A 27759-nucleotide genomic window follows, 5' to 3' on the forward strand; every position below is an offset into this window, starting at 1 on the left:
AACAGATGATTTTCACACTGGTTGAGAACAGCTTTTCTAAAGAGAGCAGTGGTCTACCAACCAGTGTGATTTGACTGAAGTACCTGATCAGTAAGTCAGTCTCATTTTACAGCTTCTCTCTCTCACTCTCACACTCTCTCTTTTTTATTTTTATTTTTTTCTCTTTTCAGATATAGTGCAATAGCTAACTAATCTCAAATGTACTCTGCCTCCCAGTTCCATATTCTCATTTTATTCTTGGGCAGCACATCCAGGCATTACCATTCTACACAAGAAGTGCTGAGAAATTTATTGAGAGACCATATTCTTTTCACTCATTCAGAAATACTTATTGAGGCTCTGAGATGTGTTAGTCGCTATGCTAGTCCCTGAATTAGCTGAATATGCTCCCTACCTTCTTAGAGCTCACAGTCTAATGGAGATAGATATTAATAGACATAACTATGTAATTAAAACTGTGACAGGGCTTAGGAGGGTGAAGTACAGAGCGCAATAAGAGATGATACAAAAACCTAGTTGAGGAGTTAGAGAAGGGTAGGTACCCTGAGACAGTGAGGGTTACACAGTGATAGCTCTCATTGCCTCCTGCACACCTTTGAAAGCAATTGGCCCGGAGTCCACGACCAGTAAGTGGGGGAGCTGAGATCAAAACCCATAATCTGGCTCTGAAGTTTAAAATCCCAACTACTCTGTGTATTGTTTCTTCGTTATTATACTGCATTTTCTTGTAATATGCTGTGTTTTGAAAATCAAGTACAATAATAGTTACCATTTATTGAGCACCTTCTCTGTGCCGTATACCTTTGATTTCATGATGATTCTTCAAGGAGATTATCATTTTCATTTTATATATGCGAAAACTGAGATTTAGAGAAATTAAACAACTTGGCCACAGATTATAATCTCAGTGGGGCTGACTTAAGTGAGGAGGAAAGGGACATTCGTACAAGCAAAATAAGTTAAGATTGTTGACTGGTCTTTGTAGCATCTCTTTTGTTTGCTTGCAGTTCTTTTTTATTTTACTTTACTTTTTGTTCTTTGTCTCGGGATATATTCCAGATAACTGTTCTCCAAATCTCCGGGTAATTTTTTTTTCAAGTAAAAGTAAGGATAATAGCACCTACATGTTCTTTAACTGTTTATAAATTATTTTTATTTATCATTGAGCCCTCTGGGATAAGTATTAGCTTCACTATATAAAGTCCTTGGCCCCAACATTGAATCCGCTCAAGCTATCTTAAAGTGACTTGTGTTTCTGGGCTAGTGATTCTTGTTCAGTAATGTACATATAATATGTGATGAATTTGATTTGCTTGATTTTTTTTTTATTAATTTCATACAAATGCCACAAAATTACAAAAATCAGTTTAAAGCTTATTTTTCTCTCTCTTTACATATATTTGAATTTTGAGTAATGTATTTTTCAATTAATTTTTTTGCTTTTTTTTTTTAATTTTTTTAATTAGTTTCTGCTTTATAACAAAGTGAATCAGTCATACATATACATCTGTTCCCACATCCCTTCCCTCATGCATCTCCCTCCCTCCCACCCTCCCCATCCCACCCCTCCAGGCGGTCACAGAGTACCGAGCTGATCTCCCTGTGCTCTGTGGCTGCTTCCCACTATCTATCTACCTTACGTTTGGTAGTGTATATATGTCCATGCCTCTCTTTCGCTTTGTCACAGCTTACCCTTCCCCCTCCCCATATCCTCAAGTCCATTCTCAAGTAGGTCTGTGTCTTTATTCCCGTTTTGCCCCTAGGTCCTTCATGACTTATTTTTTTTTTTTTAAATTCCGTATATATGTGTTAGCATACGGTATTTGTCTTTCTCTTTCTGACTTACTTCACTCTGTATGACAGACTCTAGGTCTATCCACCTCATTACAAATAGCTCAGTTTCGTTTCTTTTTATGGCTGAGTAATATTCCATTGTATATATGTGCCACATCTGCTTTATCCATTCATCCGATGATGGACACTTAGGTTGTTTCCAGCTCTGGGCTATTGTGAATAGAGCTGCTATGAACATTTTGGTACATGTCTCTTTTGGAATTATGGTTTTCTCAGGGTATATGCCTAGTAGTGGGATTGCTGGGTCATATGGTAGTTCTATTTTTAGTTTTTTAAGGAACCTCCATACTGTTCTCCATAGTGGCTGTACCAATTCACATTCCCACCAGCAGTGCAAGAGTGTTCCCTTTTTTCCACACCCTCTCCAGCATTTATTGTTTCTAGATTTCTTGATGATGGCCATTCTGACTGGTGTGAGATGATATCTCATTGTAGTTTTGATTTGCATTTCTCTAATGATTAATGATGTTGAGCATTCTTTCATGTGTTTGTTGGCAGTCTGTATATCTTCTTTGGAGAAATGCCTATTTAAGTCTTCTGCCCATTTTTGGATTGGGTTGTTTGTTTTTTTGCTATTGAGCTGCATGAGCTGTTTATAAATTTTGGAGATTAATCCTTTGTCAGTTGCTTCATTTGCAAATATTTTCTCCCACTCTGAGGGTTGTCTTTTGGTCTTGTTTATGGTTTCCTTTGCTGTGCAAAAGCTTTGAAGTTTCATTAGGTCCCATTTGTTTATCTTTGTTTTTATTTCCGATTTGCTTGATTTTATGGCCTTCCTTCTTTGTTTAAAATAATGCTTGGCAATTATACAGAAGAAGAGATCCTATCATCTTAAGGTTATTTAACTGAATAAATTAACTTATTTAATTTCTTTTACATGCCACTATCTTGAAAATTAAGTTACAGGAAAATCATCTAAGAAACAAGAATTGTTTAAAAATCGCCAGAAAAACTGAGGAAAGTATCTTTACAGGTGATAGTGAAGCTATGAGGAATTAATATAAAAGGAACTAAACAGACTGTTACCGGAAGACCTAGTTAACTATCCCCCACTCTTTAAGAGGCTACGTTATCTTATTCTAATCCTTTTGTAAATAATACACTTAATTCTTTTTTTTTTTTTTTTTTTTTTTTTTTTGCGGTACGCGGGCTTCTCACTGCCGTGGCCTCTCCCGTTGCAGAGCACAGGCTCCGGACGCGCAGGCTCAGTGGCCATGGCTCACGGGCCCAGCCGCTCCGCGGCATGTGGGATCTTCCCAGACCGGGGCACGAACCCGTGTCCCCTGCATCAGCAGGCGGACTCTCAACCACTGCGCCACCAGGGAAGCCCACTTAATTCTTTTTTAATTTAATTTTTTATTTTTTATTGAAGTATAGTTGATTTACAATGTTGTGTTAATTTCTGCTGTACAGCAAAGTGATTCAGTTATACATATATACATTCTTTTTTATATTCTTTCCCATTATGGTTTATCACAGGATATTGGATATAGTTCCCTGTGCACTTAATTCCTAATAAGCAGTCCCATTTGATTAAAATGGAGCTTAACACTTTGCTCATGCTCCACTAGAATAAAAAATTCTCCATACACTTAAATATAATCCTCCTAAGTACAGACATCATGTCTAGCACAGTAGGTATTCAGTAAGTGTCTATTAATAATAACAGTAAAAGAATAACTGTGTATAGTTCTACCATTCTTTTCAAGCTGAATATCAATGTAACTGACTGCTAGCCATCATATTTATACTATTTTAAAATTATAACATGTGATCTAGACTTACTAAAATTCAGTGATCATAGTTTTTGTACATTTTCACAATGCCAATATTGGGGACAGGACATGGATAGACAATAATAGTCCAAATATGTGTCTTTTCTTAGGGGATATTATTTTTCCTAGATTATGATTGGTTATGTATAATAAATCATTTCTTATACGAGTCCACATCATGTTCAACAATAGCACAATTTTTATATTAGATTTACATTCTAGGTCGATAAAGTGAAGCAAAAGATTTTGGAATTTAAAAGGATAACTCAAAGAACAGTTCCACTCAGAAGGCTTATCAGATATTTCATTTTTAATCTAAGATTCAGAATCTTTCACTGCCAAGTGTCCAAATAATACCCTTAAAGTAATTTAAATTTAATACAAAAGTCAAGTTAAACCCCAATTTGCTATCATCCTTCAGCAGGTTCACTAAATTCAAAAAACTAGAAATGGGGACAGACTTTCCTATGGAGACATCTTGTGTATAATGACTTATAAAAGAAACCCACTAGTAAGTTTCACTAGCTCTAATGGCAGCTTCCAGTTGCTGCCAAGGACTATGGTTAAGTGCTCTCTGCTGGTCTTCATAGACCATTATTATTGACCAGAAAAGATCGTTCTGTATATTTGTTCTATCTCATATTGTAATGGTATTTGATTGGAGAGGAGGGGATTTACCTAATGCCATGTATATATAATACTATTTGACCACTTGAAGAAAAAGCTAACACAAAAATGATAATATAAGTTCTACTTTTAAAGTATCATTTCTTTTTTTTTAAATTAATTAATTTATTTATTTTTGGCTGCGTTAGGTCTTTGTTGCTGCGCGCAGGCTTTCTCTAGTTTCAGTGAGCGGGGGCTACTCTTTGTTGCTGTGCATGGGCTTCTCGTTGTGGTGGCTTCTTTTGTTGTGGAGCACGGGCTCCAGGCATGCCGGCTTCAGCAGTTGCAGCACATGAGCTCAGTAGTTGTGGCTCATGGGCTCTAGAGCGCAGGCTCAGTAGTTGTGGCGCACGGGCTTAGTTGCTCCGCAGCATGTGGGATCTTCCCGGACCAGGGCTCAAATCCGTGTCCCCTGAATTGGCAGGCGGATTCTTAACCACTGCACCACCATGGAAGTCCCTGCAGTATCACTTCCTAAGGTTTAGATTTTGCCTAATGAGACTAAAATGAAAGGGTCATTTATTTTAGCTATTCCAGTGAGCAGTTGTTCTCTTATTATTCCTGTAAGTCGAGGGCCAGGAAAATAACATACATTGGTGAAGTAGGCCAGATATAATACAAAAGGGAAAATGCAGAACTCTGAAAATCTGGAGAAAGCTTATCCATCCAAAAAGGAATGGTGAATACTCAGTTCTAGCTAATTGATGCCAAATTGAATATCAGCCCAGGGTTGGCAAATTTATTCTTCTCTTTTCCCTAAGAGAAACTATAAATCTGAATGTTTACTTAAAGCCTTTAAATTTTAAAATGTTAGTGCCTAAGTGAAAAAATTTAAACATTATTGATTGAACCCACATACTTATTGACCAAGTGTGGCTTAAATGTGTGCCACCAGTTGGCACCTTCTGCCAAGGAAATGCTTCCTTCCCAGCTTTTTTCAGTCCTTTTTCTTCCTTCCCATTCTCATTATCACCTTGATATCATTAGTCCTTGATAATTTAGGACTGAATTAGTCCATCTTTGAAATCATTTTCAGTTGAAGAAAAAGCTAGCACAAAAATGATAATAGCAGGGCTTCCCTGGTGGCGCAGTGGTTGAGAGACTGCCTGCCGATGCAGGGGACACAGGTTCGTGCCCCGGTCCGGGAAGATCCCACATGCCACGGAGCGGCTGGGCCCGTCAGCCATGGCCACTGAGCCTGCACGTCCGGAGCCTGTGCTCCGCAATGGGAGAGGCCACAACAGTGAGAGGCCCGCGTACCTCAAAAAAAAAAAAAAAAAAAAAAGATAATATCAGTTCTACTTTTAAAGTATCATTTTTTTAAATGAATTTATTTATTTTTGGCTGCGTTGGGTCTTCATTGCTGTGCGTGGGCTTTATGCAGTTGTGGCGAGCGGTGGCTACTCTTCGTTGCAGTTCGTGGGCTTCTTATTGCTGTGGCTTCTCTTGTTGAGGAACATGGGACCTAGGCGTGCGGGCTTCAGTAGTTGCAACACACAGGCTCAGTAGTTGTGGCTTGTGGGCTCTAGAGCGCAGGCTCCGTAGTTGTACCGCACGGGCTTAGTTGCTCCACAGCATGTGGGATCTTCCCGGGCCAGGGATCAAACCTGTGTCCGCTGCATTGGCACGCAGATTCTTAACCACTGCGCCACCAGGGAAGTCCCCATCATCTTGATCTTGACACTACTGTCTCTCCAAAAACTTCAGTAGATTCCTATCTCCTACTAAATAAAACCTTTAGCCTAACATTCAAAGTCTTTCACAATCTGGTTCTTACATTCAGTTTAGCTTCCCTACCTTCCAAAGCCCTTTAGGAGCCCAGTGAATCAGTAGAACTAAGCTTTTGTGCTCTTTATCTCCAAATTCAGTAGCTTCAGATTCAAAGTTTGGGGCGGTGGTGTCTGATCAGCAGAACCTCAGCCATTTACTCATGTTGTAATTGCCAGGCAGATTGGAAAAATGACAGCTGACAATTTTAGCTTCTACAGTTAAAGGATGGGTTATTTCTCATACATAGGAAGAGGGTTCAAATGCTGGTGAGCCAAAAACCCTAACAAATATCCATCTAATTATATAATTACCAGTGGGGCGGGGAGAAACATTAAGCTCAGCCTAATTACCTATTTTTAAGTCTTTAAAAATACTGGCTTGCTATTTGGTCTTTGCTCAATAAGGTAAAGTATATGGCTCTCTTAATTTTAACTTTTCCTGCAGATTTGGCCACCCAAAATATCTATGGACATTTTTATTTTGCATATAGAACATAGTCAATCCCTCCCCCAGAAAGACAACCTTAAAATGTCATCCATATACCATGCAGATTGAAATCTAGGATCTTTGAGTGATGTATAGTCCTCTCCTTCATATCCACATGTGGCTTTTCAGGTTATAGTGACCTGTAAACCTAAAGATACATTATCTGCCTCCAGTACATCCAATTTAAATGGTAAAGCAGTAGCAGGATAACCAAAATAAAAAGTTTCATTTCTGAAGGAGAGAATAGGAAGCACAAAACAATCAGTCATCCACAGGAATTTTCCCACTTGGAGGGAATGGCGAAGATTGAGAGTAGAATACATTTCTTGGTTTACTCATCTGGGACCCTGGGTTCTGTTTTCTGGAAAGTGTTTCTTTGTCCTTTATTTGTTATGGCCACAAAGGTTTGCATTGAAGAGGGGGTTTCATAGCTTTCATAGCCCACTTCTTCCTAGTGCAGATTAGGAAAAAAGTAGGAGTTACCTTAGGGGTTGAACAGGCTTTTTTTTAATATTTATTTTTTTTATTTTTTGGCCATGCTGCACAGCTCCCCAACCAGGGATCGAACCCAGGCCCACAGCAATGCAAGCATGGAGTCCTAACCACTGGACAGCCAGGGAATTCCTGAACAGGCTTTTGTAAATGGGCTAGTAATTATTTTTTTCTATACAGATCCTTCAAAAATTCAGGAGGCTGTTTGATTCTAGCCAGTTTCGAGTGTGAGTGACTCCAACCAAACATCTCATTGGACAAAGATTTTAAGCCTTGAGATTCTGTTCTTTTAGTTTCCACCCTCTGTGCCCTGCCTACTTCATTGTTCTCAATGGCAACCACCTTGATATCATCTGAAATCTGTGGGTTTGTGTGGGAAAGCAACCCCTTAATCCAGTTTGGCCAGCAGGCTCTCCCCATTTCTATGGCAAGGCCCCACTTTTTTTTTTTTTTTTTTAGATGTTGGGGTAAGTTTATTAATTAATTAATTTATTTTTGCTGTGTTGCATCTTCATTTCTGTGCGAGGGCTTTCTCTAGTTGTGGCAAGCGGGGGCCACTCTTCATCGCGGTGCGCGGGCCTCTCACTATCGCGGCCTTTCTTGTTGCGGAGCTCAGGCTCCAGACGCTCAGTCTCAGTAGTTGTGGCTCACGGGCCTAGTTGCTCCACAGCAGGTGGGATCCTCCCAGACCAGGGCTCGAACCCGTGTCCCCTGCATTAGCAGGCAGATTCTCAACCACTGCACCACCAGGGAAGCGCCTCCCACTTCTTTATATATAGTTTTCTTCCTGCAAGTTTAGGATAATTTCACATTATTCCAGTCATTTTTCAAAGAAGGATTTGTATAGCATTTTACAGTTTTCAAAACTTTTTCACAGAGCTTACAGTATCTGGTCCTTATTTATCACTACTCATTAAATACCACTGCATTTCATATATTCTATGACATAGGCTAAGTCTGACCTCAAGTTTGCACAAAAGAACTCTGAGCTTTGGAAAGGAGGTTACCTGCCCAGAGTTTGCTAATGATCGAATAAAGACTTGAACTCATATCATCTGATCCTAAAATGGCATGCTCTTCTCACCACAAAAATGCTGCCTCAAAATAGCAAACTTGAGAGTTAAGAAGAGGTTCGTGATATTTCATGTCCATTTTTGAGAGAGAAGCAGGCACAAATATCAGTGGGCTGATGCGTGACCAAGGACAGATGTCAGTTAAAAAAAAAAAGCAGGGGGAACAATTTTCTAAATAATTTCATTTGCCATAATAGCAATGTCAGATAGTAGGAACAAAAAAGTACCAAAAAAAGACAACCCCCAAAAGAGTACAGTGAGAGCTATAATTTCTTATATTTAAATGTGTTAAGAATACCAAGATGAGGGACTTCCCTGGTGGTCCAGTGGTTAAGACTCCACACTTCCACTGCAGGGGGTGTAGGTTCAATCCCTGGTCGGGGAACTAGGATCCCACATGCCATGCAGTGTGGCCAAAAATAAATAAATAAAGTCACTAAGTTTGGGGTGGTTTGTTATTTAAAAAACAAAAACACCAAAATGATAAGCCTCAACTTTTATGGAAAAATACTAGAATGATCTTACTGCAAAAGAGTCATAAGCTTGGTTTTATTTCTTGCTAAAATAAGGATTAATAATTATTAACAATATTAACAAGTAATAACAACAGGAGCAGAGTGTTCTGATTCTCTGGGGTAGTCTCTTTCTCTTGTAAGGAACCACCAAATTGTTTTCCAGAGTGGCTGTACCAATTTGCACTGAATGAGAGTTCGTGTTGTTCCACATCCTCACTGGCATTTGGTGTTGTCAGTGTTCTAAATTTTGACCATTCTCATAGATGTGTACTGGTATCCCATTGTTTTAATTTGCATTTCCCTGATGACATATGATGTAGAGCACCTTTTCATATGATTATTTGCCACCTATATACTATCTTATTTGGTGAGGTATCTGTTAGGGGGTTTGGCCCATCTTATAATCAGGTTGTCTGTTTTCTTATTGTTGAGTTTTAAGAGTTCTTTGTATATTTTGGGTAACAGTCTATTATTGGATATGTCATTTGCAAATATTTTCTTCCAGCCTGTGGCTTATCTTCTCATTCTCCTGGCAGGATTTTTTGCAGGGCAGAACTTTTAAATTTTAATGAAGTCCAGCTTATCGATTCTGTATTTCATGGATCATGCTGTTGCTGTTGTATCTAAAAAGTCATCACCATACTCAAGGTCATCTAGATTTTCCAGAAGTTTTATAGTTCTACATTTTACATTTAGGTCTGTGATTCATTTTGAGTTAATTTTTGTGAAGGGTTTAAGGTCTGTATCTAGATTATTTTTTTTCATTTTTTTTTTTGCATGTGAATATCCAGTTCTAGCACCATTTGTTGAAGAGACTGTCTCTGCTCCATTGTATTGCCTTTGCTCCTTTGTCAAATATCAGTTGACTATTTTTATGTGGGTCTATTTCTGGGTTCTATATTTCTGTTCCATTGATCTACTTGTCTGTTCTTTCACCAGTACCACTGTCCTGATTACTGTAGCTTTATAGTAACTCTTGAAGTTGGGTAGTATCAATCTTCCAATTTTATTCTTCTCCTTCAATATTGTGTTGGTGATTCTGGGTCTTTTGACTCTCCATTTAAACTTTATAATCAGTTTGTCAGTATCTACAAAATAACTTGCTGGCATTTTGATCGGGATTGCATTGAATTTATAGATCAAGTTGGGAAGACCTGACATATCAACAGTATTGAGTCTTCCTATCCATGAATATGAAATATCTCTCCATTTATGTAGTTCTTCTTTGATTTTATTCATCAGAGTTTTGTAGTTTTCCTCATATAGGTCTTGTACATATTTTGTTAGATTTATACCTAAGTAGTTCATATTTTGGATGCTAATGTAAATGGTATTGTGTTTTCAATTTCAAATTCCACCTGTTCATGCTGGTATATAGGAAAGCAATTGACTTTTGTATATTAACCTTGTATTCGGCAACCTTGCTGTAATCACATACTAGTTCCAGGAGTTTTATGTCGATTCTTTCAGATTTTCTACATAGACAATCATGCTGTCTGTGAACAAAGACAGTTTTCTTTCTTTCTTCTCAATGTCTATACCTTTTATTTCCTTTTATTGTTTTATTGCATTAGCTAGAACTTTCGGTATGATGTTAAAAGGAGTGGTAAGAAGGAATATTCTTGCTTTGTATCTGATCTTGGTGGGAAAGCTTCAAGCTTGTATTAAGTATGATGTTAGCTGTAAGTTTTTTGTAGATATTCTTTATCAAGTTGAGGAAGCCCTCCTCTATTCTTACTTTACTGAGAGTTTATATGATGAATAGGCGTTGGATTTTGTTGAATGCTTTTTCTGCACCTGTTGATATGATCATTTGATTCTTCTTTTCTAGCCTGTTGATGTGATGCATTACATTAGTTGACTTTTGAAAGTTGAAACAGCGCTGCATAGCTGGGATAAATCCCATTTCATCATGGTGTGTAATTCTTTTTATACATTGTTGGATTTGAAGCTTCTACCCTAAAGTTACACAGACCAGTTTTGCTCACATTTCATTGGCCAAGCAAGTTACATGACCACACTGAACTTCATAAGTGAGGGAAATGTGAATATATTTAGACAGCCCTAATGTCTACCGTAATTGTGACCTCTACTTGTAGCTCACTTACTACTTCATAATAGCTGTGACAAAGCTGTTGGAATGAATGGATTTGTGTTAAACTCTGAAACAATTTTGGAAATCAACTGTTAATTTCTATTTAATTGTTAATGCCAATCCTGGATTAGCCCAAAAGAAATTGTCAGATATTTGTCCGTATTTTGTTTAGACTTTCTGAGATTGAATTATGTTTATTATAGTAAGGAGCCCTGACAAACATAAATATAAGTGCACAAGCTTTTATACACAACTACAGTAATCTACTCATGAGTGTCCCCATATTGAGGTCTTGCAGGACCAAATAGGTAAATAAATCAACCTCTTTATGTCCAGATGTAATATCTGCTGATGGGAAGTCATTTTTCAGAATCTACCAACCTGTCTTCAGCCTGTTTCCATAAATCACTTCCCATATTAACATCAAGAAAATATTGACTCTAAAGTGATTCTGTCTGCAAAAGGGGATGAGACTTTCCAGGTGAGAGCAAGTGGGAATGGGTTCTGTGGACCCAAGATTTGGAAAGAGGTTGCGCTGACATTAAGTTAGGCATTTAATTGTGAGTCTCATCTTGGGGCTTAGGAGAGTTTTCCAATCAGTAGCAGAGAGGACCTTTTTTTTTTTTTTAAACATCTTTATTGGAGTATAATTGCTTTACAATGGTGTGTTAGTTTCTGCTTTATAACAAAGTGAATCAGTTATACATATACATCTGTTCCCATATCTCTTCCCTCTTGCATCTCCCTCCCTCCCACCCTCCCTATCCCACCCCTCTAGGTGGTCACAAAGCACCGAGCTGATCTCCCTGTGCTATGCGGCTGCTTCCCACTAGCTATCTGTTTTATGTTTGGAGGACTTTTTGATTTTTGTTGTCAAGTCACTCAAAGGGTTTCGTGGTTTTCAGCATTGTTAGGGGAAACTGACACTTTGGTTGTTTATTTACTCAAGTGGCTTTCTTTGAATTTAGAGGGTGCCAAGCAAAGGAGTCATCAGACTAAGTAGAGCAGAATAACAAGGACACCTCCTGTGTTGCTTTATGCTTGTGATCTTTTATAAGTCAAGAACTTGATTTTTACCTACAGGCACCTTCTCCAAATATACTTCGGCTTAAAATACCACACCAGAATGAGTGGTTTAAGAACTCTGCAACAACATAATCTGGGCCTTAGTTTTGTAGTTTGCTACCTGAGTATTTTTAAACATCTTTATACACACACACATATCATATATATAAATATATGATATGTATGTAGTGTATATATGTATATATACTTGAGTTCTTACAGATAATTTCAGTTGTTCTACTCCTGTGGTCACAACGGTTATTTTTTTTTTTTTTTTTTTGCGGTACGCGGGCCTCTCACTGTTGTGGCCTCTCCCGTTGCGGAGCACAGGCTCTGGACGCGCAGGCTCAGCGGCCATGGCTCACGGGCCCAGCCGCTCCGCGGCATGTGGGATCTTCCCGGACCAGGGCACGAACCCGTGTCCCCTGCATCAGCAGGCGGACTCTTAACCACTGCGCCACCAGGGAAGCCCACAACGGTTATTTTTATAGATCTCCCATTAAAAAAACCTAAAGAATTACCTGTCATTGCTTGATAATTATCACAAATTTTTACCAGCTTAAAACGACACCCATTTATTAGTTCACAGTTCTGTAGGACACATGTCTGGCATGACATGACTGGGATCCTGCTTAGGGTATTGCATGGCTGAAATCAGGGTGTAGGCTGGGCTGAGTTCTTGTCCGGAGGCTCTGGGGGAAAGTCAGCTTCCAGGATCATTCAGGCTGTTGGAAGAATCCAGTTTTTTGCTGCCTGTCAGCTAAGGCATTGCTGACGGCTGCTCTCAGGTTCTTCCCACATGGTCCCCTCCATCTTCAAGCCAGGAAAGGTACAGCAAATCCTTCTTGTGTTTCGGATCTCCCTGATTGACTTTTCTGGAACCAGCCAGAGAAAGCCCTCTGCTTTTAAAGTTTTCATGTGGATGTGTTAGGCCCACCGAGATAATCTTTCTATCTTTACGTCAACTGGTTAGTAACCTTAATTATGTTTGCAAAATCCCTCTTGCCATGTAAAGTAACACAGTCATGGGGGCCATCTTAGAATTCTGCCTACTATACTTTATATAGGCATTCTCTGTTATATAGATTCAGTTTTTAGGTTGAATAACATGACAGCATTCAAAACATTGAATGTGAATCACCATAATGAACTATATTTAGGTTAAATTACTTTTATTGTGAACGTGATGCAAAGGATTTGTGGTATTGAAAAATACATACTTTAAAATAGATAGCTACTGGGAAGCAGCCGCATAGCATAGGGAGATCAGCTCCGTGCTTTGTGTTCACCTAGAGGGGTGGGATAGAGAGGGTGGGAAGGAGATGCAAGAGGGAGGAGATACGGGGATGTATGTATATGTAGAGCTGATTCACTTTGTTATAAAGCAGAAACTAACACACCATTGTAAAGCAACTGTACTCCAAAAAAGATGTTAAAAAAAAAGAAACATACTTTTTAAATAAGTCTATAAATATATCAGATAAAAGTACATTTAAAAGACATATTTTAAAAAGCTATTATAGGGCTTCCCTGGTGGCGCAGTGGTTGAGAGTCCACCTGCCGATGCAGGGGATACAGGTTCGTGCCCCGGTCCGGGAAGATCCCCCATGCCGCGGAGTGGTTGGGCCCGTGAGCCATGGCCGCTGAGCCTGCGCATCCAGAGCCTGTGCTCCGCAACGGGAGAGGCCACAACAGTGAGAGGCCTGCGTACCGCAAAAAAAAAAAAAAAAAAGCTATTATAAATGCTCAGCATATGCCTAGAATTCTTTGATTCCATAAGATGACAGGGAGTAGCCTTATCTCCTCAATATATGCTATTAATCATGGTCTTGGTCATTCATTACTGACACAAACTCATAGACTTTAGAGCTAAAAGAGATCAGAGATCATCTGGCACCCTCCCCCTCCTTTGTTTTGTTTGTTTGTTCGTTTGGGTTTTTTTTGCGGTACGCGGGCCTCTCACTGTTGTGGCCTCTCCCGTTGCGGAGCACAGGCTCTGGACGCGCAGGCTCAGCGGCCATGGCTCACGGGCCCAGCCGCTCTGCAGCACGTGGGATCTTCCTGGACCAGGGCACGAACCCGTGTGCCCTGCATTGGCAGGTGGACTCTCAACCACTGAGCCACCAGGGAAGCCCTCTCCTTTTTTTTTTTTTTTTTTTTCCATAAATGAGGAACCTGAAACTCGGAGAGGGATATGACTCAGAGAAGGCCATAGAGCCAGCTAGTCAGTGGTAAAGACTGGCCTAGAATACATGTTTTCTGATTTCCTTTCTGGTAGAAATAATAGTAACAGTACCATTAATTGAAGATTTTCTATATAGCAGGCACTATCCTAAGCACTTATATATTATTTTCCTTAACCGTCACAAAAATTATATCAGGTAGGCATTACAATTATCATTGCCATTTCGCAGTTTGAGAAAGCTGAGTCACAGAGAAAGTAACTTGCTTCATGTCACCCAGCTAGTACATGATAGAGTAGGGATTCTAAGAGAAACAGTTGGACACCAGGGCCTGACCTCTTCACTATTCTCTGCTCTTTCCACCCCACCAGCTGCTTCTAGCAGGGCCTTCCACATGTACTCATAGAGTTAGCTTAGTATCATCTCCATGGACAGCTGTCCAAGCTACCCACTGGTTATATTCTGACAACAAAATAGTGAATAGCAGAGAACTTGGAGTCAGGGAACTGTGTATAAACTCTGGTTCTGTCATTTTCTGTTTGGCTTCAGGGAATTGTGTAACCCGCTGGGACCCTTGGATACTGGATCTGTAAAATGGGGATTATGAGAGTTGTTCTAAAGAGGACACATGTAAAAAGCAATCTGTAAACAAAAGGATTACATGCTCATTGTATTGTTATTCTTTGCCAAATGGTGACTAGTTCTCATCACCCTGTAATAGCGGATTTTCAAGTCACTTTTGCTGTGATAAGAGTCAGGCATTAAATGAAAACGAATAGATTTTTGACACTGCAAAGGCCATGTCCTGAGACCTTTAGGAAGTCATGTTTTCTGTACTTATCCTCATTCTGCATTTTCAAACGTCACTGAAGTTGTATATCTCACTTGGTGGTGGTTTTTCATTCTTCATAGGCATTCTTCACAGGAAGTGAACGGTAAAGCTACACGGAAAGGCCAGGACTCAGCCATTGGCCTGGCTCCCTCACATCAGCCCAGCACCTTTCATGATTCCAGTTCACACCTGGACAAAATTTTACTACTTTTTTTTAATTAATTTTTTTGGAGTATAGTTGATTTACAATGTTGTGTTAGTTTCTGCTATACAGCAAAGTGAATCAGTTATACATATACATGTATCCACTCTTTTTTAGATTTCTTTTCCCATATAGGTCATTACAGAGTACTGAGTAGAGTACCCTGTGCTATACAGTAGGTTATTAGTTATCCATTTTATACACAGTAGTGTCTATATGTCATTCCCAATCTCCCAATTTATCCCTCCCCCACCCTTTCTTCCCTGGTAACCATAAGTTTGTTTTCTACATCAGTGACTCTATTTCTGTTTTGTAACTAAGTTTATTTGTACCATTTTTTTAGATTCCACATATAAGCGGTATCATATGATATTTGTTTTTCTCTGTCTGACTTACTTCATTCAGTTTAATGTGGCCATTTGGGGATCACTCTCAAATGAAATCATAAATATTGAATGTATGGCTATCAAGGTCTACTCTTCCTCCCTGTCCTTTTTGTTATTGTTGTTGTTCTTTCATCCTCTTTGTTTTATGTATATGTGTATTTTTTGCTATACTGTTTGAAAGTAAGTTGCAAACAATATAACATTTCATGTCTAAACACTTCAGCGTATGTATTTCCTAATGATAAGGAAATTTTTTATAATACATGCCACTATCTACCTAGGGAAATTAACAATTTTCTTATCCCATCTAATACCCAATTCATATTCATATTTTCCCTACTTGTCCTACTATTGCTTTTAGTGTTTTGCTTTTAGGGTTTCTTTTTTTGTTGTTTTTTTTTTTCTTGAAAAGAAACCAGTCAAAGTATACTTATAGCATTTAATAGTTACATCCCTGTGATATTTTTAAAGCTGGAACAATTCCCCCACCTTGTTAGTTTGTTTTCATGATATTAACTTTAAGAGACTAGGTCAATTCTCTTGAACAAAATCCCATGCTCTGGGTTTGTCTGATTTTGTGTGTGTGTATCCTTTATCTTGTTATTCTATCCTCTCTATTTTTGAAAACTTAGAAGTTGGTTGCAAAGACCTGATTAGAAACAGGTTGTGTACTTTTGTCTAGAACAACTTGATAGGTACTACAGTGATTGCCCCACTATTAGTGCTAAGTTTGCTCACTTGATTAAGATGATAATAGCCAGGTTTTCCAGTAGTAAAGTACCTGTTTTCCTTTAACAATTAGAACTAATTTGTGGGATGATTTTTTTGGCTCATATGAATATCCTTTTATCTAATGACATTAGCATCCATTGATGTGCCTTATTTGAATCATTTATTCCATTGGAGGTTGCCAATTGGTAATTTTAAAATTTTCTCACTTTTTACATGTATTAACTAACCATTTCTCTGGAAGGAAGAGCCTTCCCTCATCAATGGGGGATGCTTTAGCTCCTCTCAGTAGTTCATATCAGTACAACATGTTTTACTATCAATTATCTAAAATAGGCTTAGATTATGGAACTGAGTTGTAGATCAGTGATAACATATTTTATATATACTTTTTAAAGCATTTTGATGTACATTAAAGTTGGAAGTGGAGAAGACATGAAATTTAAAGCAGTGTTTCAAAATGGTGAGCAGATATTATAAGAGGTTTGATGGAAAGGATTTCCACAAGTCACTGTCAATACCACCAAATATTTATTGATCTAAAATAAAATTATTAATACCAGGCACTAAAAGAGCTTACCATATCCCCAAATACTAATGATATGAATAGTCAATGTGGATAAATATTTAGACCTGACAGGAAGTAAATTAATACAAGTAATTTGAACCATCCCCCTGTTGCTCCAGCTTTAGTCATCTCTCAGCTCCACATTCCAACATGCAAGGCCTTTGATACCTGGGGCTGTTTCTTGGATCCCAATCTGCCCATTTTTCAAGCCCAGCTCAAATCCCAGCTCCCTCTGTGATGCTCCTTCCTCCCTGTCCTCTGCAGATGGCACTTCGTACCTCTGTTACATCTGTGGTACTTGACTCAGTTTCCTGTTTGGTCTTCTAATTGGCTTCCATGAGCAAACCTCCTATTCAAACTGTTGAAGATCCTTAAGAACATGACTTTCCATGACCAAAAATTTAAAAGCTCTTTTTTCACATGGCATTGCTGGGTTTTGCATTCCTTATGAGAATCTCTCTGAAAGTTACGAACAGATGTGAAAGTGTTATCAGGCAAGGCTATCTCCTTAGTGTAGCTTTCTTTATTGTCTAATACTGATCACCCTGCAAAAACAGGTTTTTATGTGAAAGTTAAAGCTAGAATTGAGGATTACTCACCACTTATTCTTTGGAAATAATGTGAAGGCCTACTTCTTTGACTATGACAAAAAGAAAGAAAAAAGAAACAGAGAGGCATAAATTAATCTTGATTTAAATATTACAATGAAAACAAAGCTTATTTTACATAGCTTGAACCTTTTTGTTCCTTTTGTTACCAATTTGAACACTGTTTTAAATGAAAATAAAACAATGGTATTCTGTGCTTCTTGAAGATTTTTTAGAAAGTTTTTATCCCACTGAACAAGACATGATTTGAAATACCTTTTCTCTCTGTCTCCTTCATAAAAGCATTTTGTATTTATGCAGGTTTTTCATCTGAGGACCTCAAAGCATTGGCTGCCATTTTTTGTTACCAGATGATGATGACAAAACTATCACCCCTTTTGTTTTCTGTCCGTGCAGAAGCCAGTGGTAAAAAGCTACGGAGCACCGTGCAGAGAAGTACAGAAACAGGCTTGGCTGTGGAAATGAGGAACTGGATGACTCGACAGGCAAGCCGAGAATCTACAGATGGCAGCATGAACAGCTATAGCTCAGAAGGAAAGTGAGTGATGCTGGCTGTGCCGTGGTCTCCATGCCTTGCTGGAGACCTTCTCTACCTCACTCTCTGTGCTTTCACCAAAGCTAACTCACATGCCCTAGAGCACCATTTTAACTTTCACTGGCTGATTTGCTGTGAAGAAAACTTCTGCTTACCTGCCACTGAGAAATGTGACATATCTGGCTTTTTATATCAATGGAAATAGGTTTGGGGATAAAGTGTTTCAATTTAAGGGCAAGATGCTAAAATGTGACTGTCACAAATAGAAGTTTGCTCTACCTTGAAATAATACATAAAAGCACAGAAATAATAAGCACTTGTGCCCATGCCACATGTACGATGCTAATTTTTAAAATCTTTGCTCTAAGAGTTATTACTAGAAAATATAGACTATCGACACATACTTAGTTCCATCCAGTAACAAACAGTTTGGATAAATCTAACAGCCAAAATGAAATGCCACAAAGTTGGTGAGCCTTTCCTTTATGTAGTTATCATGTAGCTTTCCCTTGACGCCACTGTGTCTGAGATATTTTTAAAGCATTTGTCAAGATTGTACAGCCCTGTCACCAACAAATTAACAATAATTAGCGACTGCAGATCGTAGATGGGTGCGTAAAGGACATTAGTAGAGGAAAGTGAGGTTTACTGACCTCATCTGTCATCACCATGGAAGCATCAGGTGCTTAGGCAAATATGTGTAGTCAGTTCACAGACGTGAGGCCATAGAAGCAGCTGGCAGAGTGTTGATGATTTGCCCTAGGGATCATTTGTCTAGCACAATTATTACAAGAGATTATACAAGAGATTTATATGGTTTCCATACATTTATAAATAAGGTTATATGGGATATTTATGGAAGCATTAAAAATGTTCAGATTAACTGTATATTTGGGAATTAAGCTTGGGGGATGAAACAGATTTGATGTTAATCAAGGAAGTCTTAAAAGAGATGGAGAATCAAGTAAAAAAGAAATGTGCAGTGAGCACTCATCACTGCAAAGCACTGCGTTAGACACTGTTAGGGATATAAAAATGTTTAAACTATGACCCCTGTGCTCCAGGTGTTTATAGTCTTATTGGAGAAATGGGATGAATACTCATAAATTCATTCAACAGGTATTTCCATACCTTCTAGTGTTCTAGGCACTTTGCTATGAGTTGGGGATATATGTCATACGAGGAAGCAAAAATCAGTTGGTGGTTAGACCATAGGCTTTAGAATCATATAGGCTTAAATTCTCATCTGTTTTTTGGTGCTGTAGAAATTTGGGCAAGTTATCTAATTTTTTTAAGATTCATTTTAATTAATTGATTGAGTTTAACAAGTACTTACAGTATTTCAGGCATGGTTCTAGTGCTGGATATATATCAGTGAACAAATAAGAAAAAAAAACCCTACCCTCATCAAACTTACAGTCTAACAGATAAGATGGACAATAAACTTGAAAGATTGTTCAAATAAAAGGAAAATATATAATATTTACTATATAGGGCCTCCCTGGTGGCGCAGTGGTTGAGAGTCCGCCTGCCGATGCAGGGGATACGGGTTCGTGCCCCGGTCTGGGAGGATCCCATATGCCGCGGAGCGGCTGGGCCCGTGAGCCGTGGCCGCTGGGCCTGCGCGTCCGGAGCCTGTGCTCCGCAACGGGAGAGGCCACAACAGTGAGAGGCCCGCATACCACAAAAAGAAAAAAAAAAATATATATATTTACTATATAATAGATGAGGTGGTATAAGTGCTAAGGAGAAAAAGGTGAGAGAGATGGCAGAGGTTAAGGGTAGGGTTTTATGTAGGTTAGACAGGGAAAAGGGAACATTTGATTAAAAATCTGAAGGAAGTTAGTGAACACATGAATGTCTGAAGGAAGAACATTTCAGGCTGAAGCAACGCTGAGGCTGGAGCTTACCTGGCATCAGTAGTGGGAATGGTGGCACTGGGGAATGAGGGCAGGAGTAGTAAAAAACTAGGAATTAAGATATGGGGGGCAGGGGTGGACAGGTTGTGTTGTCTTTATACATCATTGCAAGGACTTTGCTTTTACCCAGATCGAGATGAGAAACCAATGGAGGATTGTGAGCAGACGCCTGACATTATCTGGCTTCAGTTTTAACAGATCACTCTGATTGCTGTGGGAGTGGAGAGGAAGGTGGCAATGGGGAGATCATTCAGAAGGCTGTTGCAGCAATACAGAAAGAGAAAATGATGGCTTGGACCTGAGTGGTAGCATTAGTGAGGTCGGATTCTGGATGTATTTTGACAGTAGAGATAATAAGCTTCAATAATGCATTTGATATGAATGTGAGAGAAAGAGTGTATTAGTTTGCTAGGGCTGCCGTAACAAAATACACAGAAACAGTACCACTTCAACAGCAGAAATTTATTTTCTCATAGTTCTGGAGGCTAGGAATCTAAGATCAAGGTGTCAGCAAGTTTGGTTTCTCCTGAGACCTCTCTCCTGGGCTCCCAAGTGGCCACCTTCTCGTGTCCTCACATGGTCTTTTCTCTCTTCATGGATACCCCCGGTGTTTCTTCTTCTTATAAGGACACCAGTCATATTAGCTTAGGGCCCCACCTTTATGACCCATTTAACTTTAAATATCCCTTTAAAGGTTCTACATCCAAATACAGTCATACTGAGGATTACGGCTTTAATATTCAGTCCAGAGGAAAGAAAACTCCAGGGTTGAGCAATTGAAAGAATGAAGTTGCCATTTAAGATAGGAATCCTCTGAGAAGAGCAGAGTTTGATGTTTTGTTTGTTTGGGGGTTGAGAGTCAGCTTGGGACAAGTTGAGTTTCAATTGCCTATTAGACATTCAAGCAGGTAAGGAGACAGAGCGTTAGAATACAGGTCTGGGGCCCAAGTGAGAGGCCCAAGCTGGAGATGTCAGTCTAGGCGATATGAACATAGATGGTGTTTAAAACCTTGAAACTAGATGAGACTGCCAAGGGAATCAGGACTTACAGAGAAGAAGTCAAAAGATGGAGCCTCCTATATTTAGTGGTAAAATTAGCAAAGGAGACTGAGGAAGAATAGCCAAAGAGGAAAACCAGGAGGCTAGAGAGAGTCCAGGAAGCAAACTGGAGAAAGTGTTTCAAGGAAGAGGGAGGGATCAATTGGGTCAAATGAGGCTAATATGTTCAATTGGATAAGTCTGGAGTATTAACGGTCAGATTTACCACTGTGGCTGTTAGGTAACCTTGATCAGAGAAATTTTGGTGGAGTGGAGAAAAATTGAGGAAGAGAGCAAGGAAAAACTGATTCGATTTTCAAAGGAGAATGAGAGGAAAGAAATTGAAGGTGGTACTTAGAGACAGCTCTACGAAGTTTCAAGGAGAGAAACGGGGTGGTAGCTGGGGAGGGAAGGAGGTTAGGAAAGGGATTTTTTTTAAGGTGGAAGAAATAGCAGTGTGTTTGGGTGTTGATGGGAATGATCTGATCTGAAGACTTTCTTCATCGATAAAATGGGTTAAATAATAGAACCTCTCTCATAGTGCAGCTGAGAGATTCAGTATGCTAATGCCTGTCATGGAATAAGTGCTCAAAGTGTACTGAGTGCTATACATAGACATCACAGTTCATGCCCTCCAGACAAGGAAGAGAAAGGCACATAAACAGAGGCTTGCAATACAGGACGAGGGCTGCTAGAGGATAAGGAGGGAGAGCGCGGTGCAGGTGCAGTGGGGTGGCTGGGATCCAATTAATGTAAGTAGCAAAATAGAGGTACCAACTGCTCCTGCCACGGAAAGGGGGCTAGACGGAAACAGGAGTCGAGGGTTTAATCCTGTGTGTTATTTTACTTTTAGTCTGATTTTCCCTGGTGTCCGCTTGGCCTCTGATAGCCAATTCAGTGATTTTCTGGATGGCCTTGGCCCTGCCCAGCTAGTGGGGCGCCAGACTCTGGCCACACCTGCCATGGGTAAGAATTTCTGTCATGTGATTCATTGTTTTTCTTTTAGATTATTGAAAACCACATTCTTTAATTTCATAGGATCTTTAACAGTATTATCAGGAATGAGTATCTTAGATTTAAACAAAAAACTTTGACTAAATTTTTCCATTTTAATTTATATGCTTTTTAAAGTAAGGTATCATTGATAAATTTTTAAATATATTTGAATTTGGGAAAAGATGTAGGAAATGATAAAACAATGTTAAACCAAGGTCTTTGGCACAAATATTTCTCTTACTGTTTGTTTCTTCCTCACACGCCATCAGGTGACATTCAGGTAGGAATGATGGACAGAAAGGGACAGCTGGAGGTGGAAATCATTCGGGCCCGTGGCCTTGTTGTAAAACCAGGTTCCAAGACACTGCCAGGTAAGAACAGAAGAGATTCTTCTATTATTGTTCATAAGCCACACTTTTCAATTCAGAGACTTTGTTTTTGATTAGATAATGGAAACTTCTCTCTTAAATGATCAAGGATACTAATAAATGAGACAGTTAAGTGGTAGTTTGTGTGTCTGTCCTGAGTGAGCACCCAGTGAGGGTGGCCAGATGGGGATAAGACAAGTCGTTAGATAAGCACATATGTGGTAGAAACCACTGCAAAATAAAACCTATCACATTCATTTTATATGACGTGTACATAAGAAGTTCTTGTTAGCTAGTGTTTGGTGTTATTCTTCAGTTTATCTGGAGCTTCTAAATTCTCCTTAAGAATCCTTAGAGTCCTGGAATTAGAATAAAAATAGCTACAGGCTCCCAAAGTAGCATAAGCCCATATGTGAAGGACATTCTAAGATTCTTACTTCCTGTAATGTATAGAGAGGCACCATTATAAGTTTTTATTGTGATGTCACATATTTCATACCGAAATGTCATAATCTAAGGTGCTTAGAGCCATGGGGAATGCCACAGATTCCAGATGTCTGATGCAGAGATGGAGAGAACATTGGATCTGATGTACAGAACAAGTCGGAAACTTGGTTTCTTACCTCAGCACCTCCACTGACTGAACTGTAATTTTGAATCTCTAGCTTCCCTGTCCCTGCAGAAATTCCAAATTGTAATGTATGTTACCTATTGTACAACCTTGCAGTGGTGATTAAGACAGTTGTGTTCATAAACATCTTGGCGCTTAGTCAGCTGACTCTGCTAGAAAGAATCCTGCAGTTTGTACGTGCATGAAAATGTTTTTATGAAGAGTCTGTCAGAAAAACTTCAACCCATGGTATTCATAATTAGTTGCCTCTTCCTGGCTAATTTGAACATATTACATCAAACCCCACCCCTGTTGTGTACCCACACCATCAATAAATAAACCCTTTTGAGTGATCAATGATTTGTGGGGATGGGTGAGTAAAACAATATAATTTCGAGCACGTTTAATTAGATTTAAGTATTGACACATGAAAAACTGAGCGAGACATCTTTCTTGAAATTGTTAGGGAGTGGAAGCATTTCTCCTTTTCTTAATGCGGTTGTTCAAATCCATATAACCAGTTGATGGCAAAATAGTAATCAACTCAGAGGCTGTGTTAACATTACCTAAAACTACCTGAATGGCTGATAGTTATCTATTGTTTAGCTAATGATTTTGACGTAATGTGGAAAGGCCAGTGATTTTTGACCGCTGGCTCTTCCAGCCTAAGATTAAGCTGTGGCAGATGTCACCCGTAAGCTGGGTGTTCCGTAACCATAGCTCATCACTTAACTCTCCTCTGTGTTTTCTTTCCCAAGCACCATATGTAAAGGTGTATCTATTAGATAATGGAGTCTGCGTAGCCAAAAAGAAAACAAAAGTGGCAAGAAAGACGCTGGAACCCCTCTACCAGCAACTGTTATCTTTTGAAGAAAGTCCCCAAGGAAAGGTTTTACAGGTATTTACTGAATTATATATTCCTTACCTAAGAAAGTGTCTTCATGGAGTCAAACTCTGTATCCAACATCTTTTCTTATCGCATCCTTTTCCATTCCTCACAGCTGAAATTCTTGGGAAACTTCAAAGTAGTGGCCAGTGCTATAAAGCTATACACACTAGGGAACTATCGATATATTCAATATCCTGTAATAAACCATAATGGAAATGAATGTGAGAAAGAAAAAAAAAGCTGTACACTGTTGTTTCCTTTAAAGTGACTATAGACTTGTAAACCCCCATCACACATAAGCTCCCATCTTCCTTGATTGCTTATGATCTTAACACTCCTGTAAAGTTTTCCTAACGTACCTTCAGATTCTAGTAAAGACAACTATCCCAGTAATTAAATACAACTACATAACTTGATGTTTGATGTCAGCACATTAACTGAATGTATTTTAGTTTACAAGCTTTTACATACATGATTATACTGACATTGCTCTTTTAATTTTGCCAACAGATCATAGTCTGGGGAGACTATGGCCGCATGGATCACAAATCCTTTATGGGAGTGGCCCAGATACTTTTAGATGAACTGGAGCTATCCAATATGGTGATTGGCTGGTTCAAACTTTTCCCCCCTTCCTCCCTAGTAGATCCAACCTTGGCCCCTCTGACAAGAAGAGCTTCCCAATCATCTCTGGAAAGTTCAACTGGACCTTCTTACTCTCGTTCGTAGCAGCTGTAAAACTGTTGTCATAGCAACCAGCGTTACAAAAAAAAAAAAACCCACAGGTCGCAAACCCTGGTAACACTGCATGCTTAATGTTGTGTCTTCTGAGCCTGTTTCTAGGGATACAAAGCGATCCTGTGTTCTCAGAGGAAGTTGCACACATTGTGCCCTAAAGAAGGCCCTCAGGTGAAAGAGCGGAGCTATGACGAACTATCAGGTTTGGAGTTCAATAACACTCACGTTTTGGTCCAATCTGAAGCCATGGATTAATCTTAAAGAATCAGTTTCATGCAACAAAAGCCCTTTTCAATGGCACCTTTATATTTTTATCGTTCCTTTTTCTTCATTTCTCTGACCCCAAAGTCCTGTGATACCACAGAAATGGAGCTATCCAGCCATTAAGCCATGTTACAAGTCAAGGCATGAAGTCCTAGGAAGCATCAGGTGAAAAGCAAGAGACCAAAGACTTGGTCCAGGACAAAAATGTCAGCCCTCCTCTGGACGGGGACGGGAGCAGCCAGTCCAACGTGACAGCGTGAACAGTGGCAGACTTCAGAGCTCCAGCAGGCATGGCACTCACTAATGCCAAGATGAGTTGGACTCTGAAAGACAAAATTCTGTGGCTACACTGTACTGAATGAAATTAAAGAAACTTTTTTTTGCATGGACACAGATTAGCTGAATACTTAAATTATTTTCTTGGGGCTGCAACTTGCAAAAAATAAAAATAAAAATCAGCCATTTTCAACAATTTATATTATTTTTAAAAATAAATTTCACTAGTGCATGGTTTTAAAAAAGGGAGAGAATGCAACAGGGTGATACAAAGACACACCATGTTTATTCTTTAAAGTAATCATAGTCTGTGTTTTGGCAGACATTACAGAAGAAAATACTTTCTAGAAAATACTTAAAATTCTCTTCATGTGACAAATAAGTATAACATATTCAATTTATTTCCATGTTAAATATACAAATCTTAAAGTTCAATATGTGCAAAGTGTTCACATCTTTCTTCCTCTATCTCACTTTTCTTCTTCTCTCTCTTTTAAGCTTTTATTTTCTTTCTCCCTACCAGAGTGAACATTATGCTAAAAATTACAAGTTTCTGACCTGATACTCTCTTATACCCCATGTTTGATTCAGAGCTGTAGATGCTTCTGAATCTCTGAATTTCTCAAAGGGGGAAAAAACTAAGAGCTTTCTTTATTTCAAGCATGTTGAAAAGGATTTTGCAACATGACTTGGGAGTACATTAGAGTAAGTCAGCATGTATTTGATAAAGAAGATATTTGAACTTTTGCAATTTATTGTACAGTGCATGGTAATTTTATTTTCATCTTCAAAGTTCAGTTTACAGGAAAATCCTAAAATCATGTGGCCATTGTAATGTCTAATAAATTTGTTTTTAGCACCAGCATTATTCATACAGGGGTTAAAGTATTATTTCTAGAAGGTCTTAGGTTTTGTGTTTTGTTTTCTAATTAATTAAAGCATAAAGCAATTCCTTTAGCCAATTTCCATTTACTATGTGAATAGAAACGCTGCTAACAATTTGGAGCCCTGAAACACAAGGCTGTTTATTAATTCATTTTTCTGTAGTAAAATTCAATTTTTCACAAATTATATTTCTAAAGAAATATAGCAAACATAAATTTGCAACAGATAATTTTAAAGCTCCAATTTTTAGGTGACTCAAAAAAGTCAGTCTGCCTATTAACAGTTCTTTGATGCCATCACCGAAAGTCTGCACACAAATCCCCAAAATCAAACCCCTGCCTTTGGTTTTACAGACAGTTATTACCATTGGGTGGTGCTGCAAGGTCAAATTTCTCTTAAGTTCCCTGACTTAGGAGAAAAGTCACCGAGTAATGTAATAAACCACCCATACTTCTTTGTTTCTTTCTGTGCACTTTGATAACACATTCTTATAGATGGATTTTAACTTCTTGCAACAACTTTTGAAATCCACGTACATACCATTTGTTTAAGGCCACACACAAAAATTGCTCTCTTGTGTTCCTTTTTAAATTCAATGTTGACCATTCAAAACTATCATGCTTGATATGGTGCAAAAGTTAAAAATGAGTATCACTAAAAATGCCTTCTCTTTATGTGGTGCAATACGAAATACACCAAGACTGTGTCTTGACATTCTGAGACCTACGATGGACCCAGGTATAGTTGAAAAGAATGAATAAAACTCTACTGAAATAATTTAGACACTTGTGTACCAGCAACAATTGACTTAATAGACCTATAGTGTCTATACTCTCCCTTAGAATAAACGTTTACCATTTTCCTGATACTAAGATGCAGTCACATAATCTTTTGTGCATATTCCTATATAAATTATTTCTAATTTTAATAAGAAGGACATGACTGTATGGAATATTTGTACATACCTGTCATTATGCAGTATTTATTTTAATGTTGGTGTATTTTTTTTTAATTTTCACATGTCTGCACCTCGACTTGTGGTTTAGTCATGTAAATAGCACTATTCCAGTGACCATTGCTGCCCTGTACATAGTATGTTTTAAAAGCAAAGGGAATTCCAGTTGGAAAAAAAAAAGGGCAGATTAGTCCTGTAATGAACACCAACTAATGTAAAACTCAAATTCATTCTCGTGATGGTATTTAACACTTTAAATAAAACATTTTCTTTGCAGACGTTGTATGCATGGCCTTCTGACTTCTTCCCACACATTCCCAAGCCTGCTACAGCCCATCCCCTGAGCCCGCACATGATTTAAAGACAATGAAATCATCTTTTCTGCCTCTCCATGACAGAAGCAAACCGCTGGTCTTAGCAGATAGCCCTCAGTAGAGCACTTCTTTAAAATGCCAAAGGATTTCGGCTCACATCATTGAAAGTGGTTGCTTTTTAAAAAGATTATTGCAGATTGAGGTGCTTTCTGATGAAATGACTCAGCAACTCACAGATTTAAATGAGTGAGATTTCTGAGTCAGTGTGGCCTCCACGGACAGCAGTCAAAGAGAATCACGCACAGGCTCTGCCATTCCCTGGTTGGAGATGGCGAGGGTGACAGTGGACACTACACTATGTGTTTCCACTGATGTGTCAGCTCAACTTTGGGGGAGACTGGGGTGGGGTGCATTTTCAGTTGGGGACACACACGTGGTAACCTGACATGGAGCAACTGATATATAACAACCTGTCCAGAGACTGGCTTCTGTCACGTGAGTATGAGTGGAGGAGACTCCATACCCTTCTAGGGTGGTTCCTCAAACTGCGAGAAAGAACCCCAGCAGAGTTCCAGTGGAAGTCCTCCCCGGCTCTAAATTTAAGAGCGAGTTTGATTCATTAGAAATCCAATTGAAATCCAAACCTAGTTCTCTCTCCATGCCTTGAACCAGC

General features: G+C 38.9%; 1 protein-coding gene across 8 annotated transcripts in view; it reads left to right on the forward strand.

Annotated features, from left to right (window-relative positions):
• The window catches only part of RIMS2 (regulating synaptic membrane exocytosis 2), a 568944-nt gene extending 541934 nt beyond the window's left edge, over positions 1 to 27010 (forward strand). For all 8 annotated transcript variants that reach the window (XM_081258177.1, XM_081258180.1, XM_081258182.1 and 5 more), the window contains 5 exons: positions 17696 to 17837; positions 21645 to 21757; positions 22057 to 22158; positions 23524 to 23663; positions 24165 to 27010. In XM_081258177.1, coding sequence (XP_081114303.1) covers positions 17696 to 17837; positions 21645 to 21757; positions 22057 to 22158; positions 23524 to 23663; positions 24165 to 24383 — 716 coding nt within the window. In that variant the 3' untranslated portion in view covers positions 24384 to 27010. The remainder of the gene's footprint in view (positions 1 to 17695; positions 17838 to 21644; positions 21758 to 22056; positions 22159 to 23523; positions 23664 to 24164) is intronic.
• The last annotated feature ends 749 nt before the right edge of the window (positions 27011 to 27759 follow it).

Source organism: Mesoplodon bidens, assembly GCF_964165515.1.
Source record: "Mesoplodon bidens genome assembly, chromosome: 16".
Classification (NCBI taxonomy): Eukaryota; Metazoa; Chordata; class Mammalia; order Artiodactyla; family Ziphiidae; genus Mesoplodon; species Mesoplodon bidens.